The following is a 4,807-nucleotide window of genomic DNA, read 5'->3' as shown; positions in this document are numbered from 1 at the left end:
CCCCACTACACCTGGAAATGTTCATACCCAATAGGTAGAGAGAGGAGGAGGGATTATCTTGTACCCTAATTTACTGTGAGACTACTAGAACTCAGTACTCAATCTACAGAATCTTCCATTTTAAAACCTGAATTTTACTGGCAAATGGGAATCTGTATCCTTTCTAAATTCAGAGCCTGCTTGAGTTTCTGAAATTCTGTGACATCTCCACTTAGAAAAGGCAAAGGTTATAAATAAATCTCCTCCCCTCTCTCTCCAAATTGCAAGGCCCTGAAAGACTATGCCAGACATGATGCAGAAATAAGACAACTTATTATGTTCTTGTTTTCTTCCTTTGAAACCTAAAACCAGTAAATAAAATAGAAAAAGAGACTATAACCCCCCTCCCCCTTAATACACATACACATACTCCCAATCCAGGAAAAGATTTTATGAAAAAGTCAGCTTTAGAATGCCAGGGCTCTGTGTGTATTTCAATTCAAGGCACTGCTGATGGAGAAGATTCTCCTGAGATTTCCTACTATAAGAATGTGTCGGTTCTAGAAATAAGTACAGCTATTACAACCAAATCTACTAGCAGACTAAATAATTAATTGAAGCGTTGCTCTTTGACCCTTGAAAAGTCCAGTAGGGACACGTTTATAGTAATAATACCTCCGAATGAGCCCTTGTCAAATATTCATTTAGTGGTTAATGTGAGCCATTTTCCCCTGGGACCATCTGTAATACCGGCTTCCCAGCACTGGCAAGAAACCTTGCTAATCTACTACAGCTCAGCAAAATATTTTAACACTCTTTATTTAAAGTATGGGAGGGGATGCAGGGAGAGAAAAAAACTGCAGAGGGAACAAATAATCTCATCCTTCTGCCCATTTCTATCCTGTGTATAAGGTTAGCAAAACATTAAATTCACCTCTTTCACTGCAAGTTGAATAGTTTTAGTGAGCAGGATAATATCCCAAGGAAGGAACTGAACACTCAACAACTTTAGCACTGGGAGATAATCATCTCTAGGCAAGCTTATGGGTTTACCCCCTTCTTGGAAATCATGTTATAATTAAAATATCATATGTTCAGTATCGATCTAGCCATGAAACTACACATCTTGGGGAACCGTTTAACCCAATCCAATGAGTGATGAAATATGCATCATTTTCCTCAAACGCGGTTTATCAAAAGCATTTATATTTGCAAACAATATGTTTTTCCATTCATTGGTTAGGACATATGGAGGGTTAGGAGGGAGAACGCAAGTACTCTCCTTTCAGTAGACAGTAACAGTCATTCAAAACTAGTTGAACTTCCCACAATATCACTCTTGCAAAATATTTGAATCTGAGCATTTTGCCAATAAGTTTTTTTCTTTTTCAGTCTGATCCTGTGGGGCTTTTTAAACAGGTTAGTGCAGTGCAATTACTCCAAACCCCAATACATATTTCTAATATATCTTTTTTTTTTTTTTCAAATATATACACTCTATATAGTTGATTGGCTCAAATTCCGGGAATATTCTACCCACCCCCCAGCAAGATCATTTGGATCTTTATTCAAAGTTTCTTTTATTCGTATGTGTGAGCAAGAACTGGCGAATGTGCTCATTACCACGTGAATAATCTGTATATGCATTACAATGGCTGGCCAGGCCAGGGGAAATTCTTTTAGAGTCTCTGCATTAATTAGGGGGGGAAATGCCTCACTTAGAACTGGGAACTGGCATAATAATTGTCTTTCTCAGTACAATATTACCCTAAAAATGAGGATGAAAAAAGGGAATAAAATAAAAAACCAACACATAAAGCAATCCATATGAAATAAAAAGAGAAAATATGAGGATATCCTCAGCTGAGCCCAGAACTAATATAACAACACCACGAGAGAGAAATACTTTTTTGGAAAACGAGAAGATGCAAACCAACGGGATGAACTAATTTAGTGACTGCAGCCGATACTTTACTCAAGGGTGAAAGGCGCAGCTGGATTCCAACTTCTCCAAAGTTGTGGCAAGTTCACACAACAAGCCCTTGAAATTGTAGGAAGGAAACCCACGCTCCTAAGGCAGGACTCTAGGTTCCTGGTCCCCTTCGGTAGGGGAAGATGAACGACTTAAGTAGTGAATAAAAGAAAAGTCCCCGAGTCGGTCTTACAGATTCTCTGCGCCAAAGCGCGCGGGTTCGCTGCGAAGCTGAAACATCGCTAATTCAAAGACCGTGGCGATTCCCTAACTTTTCCGCTCCCACTGAGGATAACTACAGTCTTTCTTTACCTTTCCTAGGGCAAAAGAAAACAACAAATCCAATCTTGTTTCTCCACCCCCTTTCCCCTCCCCCTACTTCTCTACTACTCTAGTAAAACATGGTTAACAGATCAAAAGCACAATCATCTCTAAATGTGATTAGACCGGACAAAGTAAAATATCTACCTCAGAGTTGATTGTTTTCTTCTTTAATATGGCTGTTGCCTGGCTTCTCTTTTGCTTGTTATCAGCTGCAGAGATTATCCGATTTGGGGCTACAGGCTTGGACCCACGCTGTCAATTTAAGAAATGGAATTCGTGGAGGGAGAGAGAGGAAAAAAGAAAATAAATAATAATAATAAATAGCTGTGATAAGTCGGGGAGTTTTTGCAAGCCGCTCTCTGCTTTCCCTTGTCCCTAAACAGGAAAACGTAGAGAAGAAAGTTTATGAAGTGATGGAACAAAGAAGCAAACCACTTGTTCCTTCTCAGACAATAGCAGGGCCAGAGTAATCTAAACACCCACCCAGCAGATGAGCACTTTGCTTGTCTAGTTTGCAATTGTTCCTATACAAGAAGCATCATTTCCCCCTATAACCACGTTTCCAAAGGGCCATTGTGCTGTGAAGAAAACGAAAACAAAACCAGCCAACCTGGTTCTGATTTGGCTCAATACCCCATCTGCTAAGCTACATGAAATTTTTCAGAATTGACTCCTTTCTGGCAACAAGTGGCATAAATCAGTTTAAGTCCCCATCATGCTTATTCATGCTGCTTAGAAAAGGAGGGGGTGGGTTTACAATATATGTCCCTAGTTTCTATTTTGGAAATGACATAAGCATTTCCATTTTTTCGAGAATACTTATTCAATTAATCATCCAGCCATTTATTTGTTGCTGTTAACATTAGCACATGCTACTGGACTAGAATACCAAGGTTTTAGGTACTCTGCGTTCTTGGCTGAGCACAGTATATTCCCCGAGGAGCTGGGTTATAATCACAATGTTATCCAAATAAATGAAAGACTCAAGCATAATTTCAGTGTCCATATTTCAAAAATTTATTTATCTCAAACTGTGCATAATGGAGTAAAAACTTAAGTTGAAAATGTACCTGTTATAAGGATGGTATTAGTTCAAATATATACATGGATTCTCGGCAGACTGATTCAATAATACAGAGCCGAATCTTTAAAATACAACTACGGAAACTAAAAGTGGGAAAACCTTAAAATATCACAATAAATTTACAGAAATATTACAAACCATAAGAAAATATTTCAAACACAGTAATTTCATGTTGGTTTTTCATCTGAACAAAATGGAAAGTTGGGAAACAAAAAAGCTATTATAAATTACCAACGATGTCAACCTGCATGGCCATTTTTGCTTTTAACAGTTAAGTTAAAAAAATTTAGTACAATCTAAAACTTTTGCCCCTTTAGAGACCACGGAGATTTTTTTGCCAGTACTTATTCTAATTTTTTCCTTTTGTACAATTTTTAAACAATTAAAATGCCCAATCTGATTAATTTTCTTCTTTGCACGTTTGCAACTGTCCTAAATTTCAGCTGCAGAATCAAAATTCAGCAAGAAGCCTCTCCTTGAAAAATATTGGCAAATTCTCAGCTTATAAACAATGGACATTTTGATTGCCATGTTTATCTCGATAAATACTGTACAAAAGTTGCTTGCAAATATTAAAACATTTTTTTCGTCGCTTGGAGACTAGCTCTAAATATTATTGGTAAAGACTTTTGCAAACTTTCTGCAAAGCTCCTACCGTATCACTAGAACTTTTAAAAAGTTTTGCGTAGTTTTCTTTCCTCCAGATCTATACAAGGTCCATTCCCTCGCCCTCCCCACCTGCCCACCCCAGGTTTTCTCTGTACAAAAATAGTCCCCCCGAAAGAAGTCCAGGATCTCTCATAAAAGTTTTCTTGCCGGCATCGCGGTTTTTGCGTGAGTGTGGATGGGATTGGCGTTTTCTTTTGCAGCTGTCATTTGCTGTGGATGATTTTTTTTTTTTTTGAGCGTACCGGGTTTTTTTCCATGCTGTTTCTTGCTGTCCTCCATTTCCCTCTTTTTCTTTGAAAATGTCTCCCCCGCCCCCTCCAGTTCACCGTCCGGCCCTCACATGTGCGAGAGGGGCAGTGTGCCGTTAATGGCCGTGCCGGGCACCGGGCCGCTCTGGTAGTGCTGGGACATGTGAAGTCTGCTGGGGGCGGCGGGCTCCGGCACCTCGGCGCCGGGGAGGTACATGCTGATCATGTCCCGGAGGTCCCCGGCTTGGCAGGGCGCCCTGGAGTGGGAAGAAGAGGTAACCACGGGGGGGCTGGAGCTGGCCTCGGACTTCACCACCGAGCCCATGGAGCCAAGCGCCATGCCAGGGGTGCCCTGCTGAGAATAGGACATGCTGTAGGTGGGCGAGCCGTTCATGTAGGTCTGCGAGCTGGTCATAGAGTTGTACTGCAGGGCGCTCACGTCGTAGCGGTGCATGGGCTGCATCTGAGCGGCGCCGTGCGCGTTGAGGCCCGGGTGTTGCGGGTAGCCCAGCTGGTCCTGCATCATGCTGT

General features: G+C 41.0%; 1 protein-coding gene across 1 annotated transcript in view; it reads right to left on the bottom strand.

Annotated features, from left to right (window-relative positions):
• Positions 1 to 3,268: 3,268 nt before the first annotated feature.
• The window catches only part of SOX2 (SRY (sex determining region Y)-box 2), a 2,109-nt gene continuing 570 nt past the window's right edge, over positions 3,269 to 4,807 (bottom strand). The window contains exon 3 of the mRNA XM_010855709.1: positions 3,269 to 4,803. Within this exon, the coding sequence (XP_010854011.1) occupies positions 4,365 to 4,803 (439 nt within the window). The 3' untranslated portion in view covers positions 3,269 to 4,364. The remainder of the gene's footprint in view (positions 4,804 to 4,807) is intronic.

Source organism: Bison bison, unplaced genomic scaffold (genome assembly GCF_000754665.1).
Source record: "Bison bison bison isolate TAMUID 2011002044 unplaced genomic scaffold, Bison_UMD1.0 scf7180017864367, whole genome shotgun sequence".
In the NCBI taxonomy this organism is placed as follows: domain Eukaryota; kingdom Metazoa; phylum Chordata; class Mammalia; order Artiodactyla; family Bovidae; genus Bison; species Bison bison.
The sequence above is the reverse complement of the archived record's forward strand: the minus strand, read 5'-3'. Positions and strand labels throughout refer to the sequence as shown.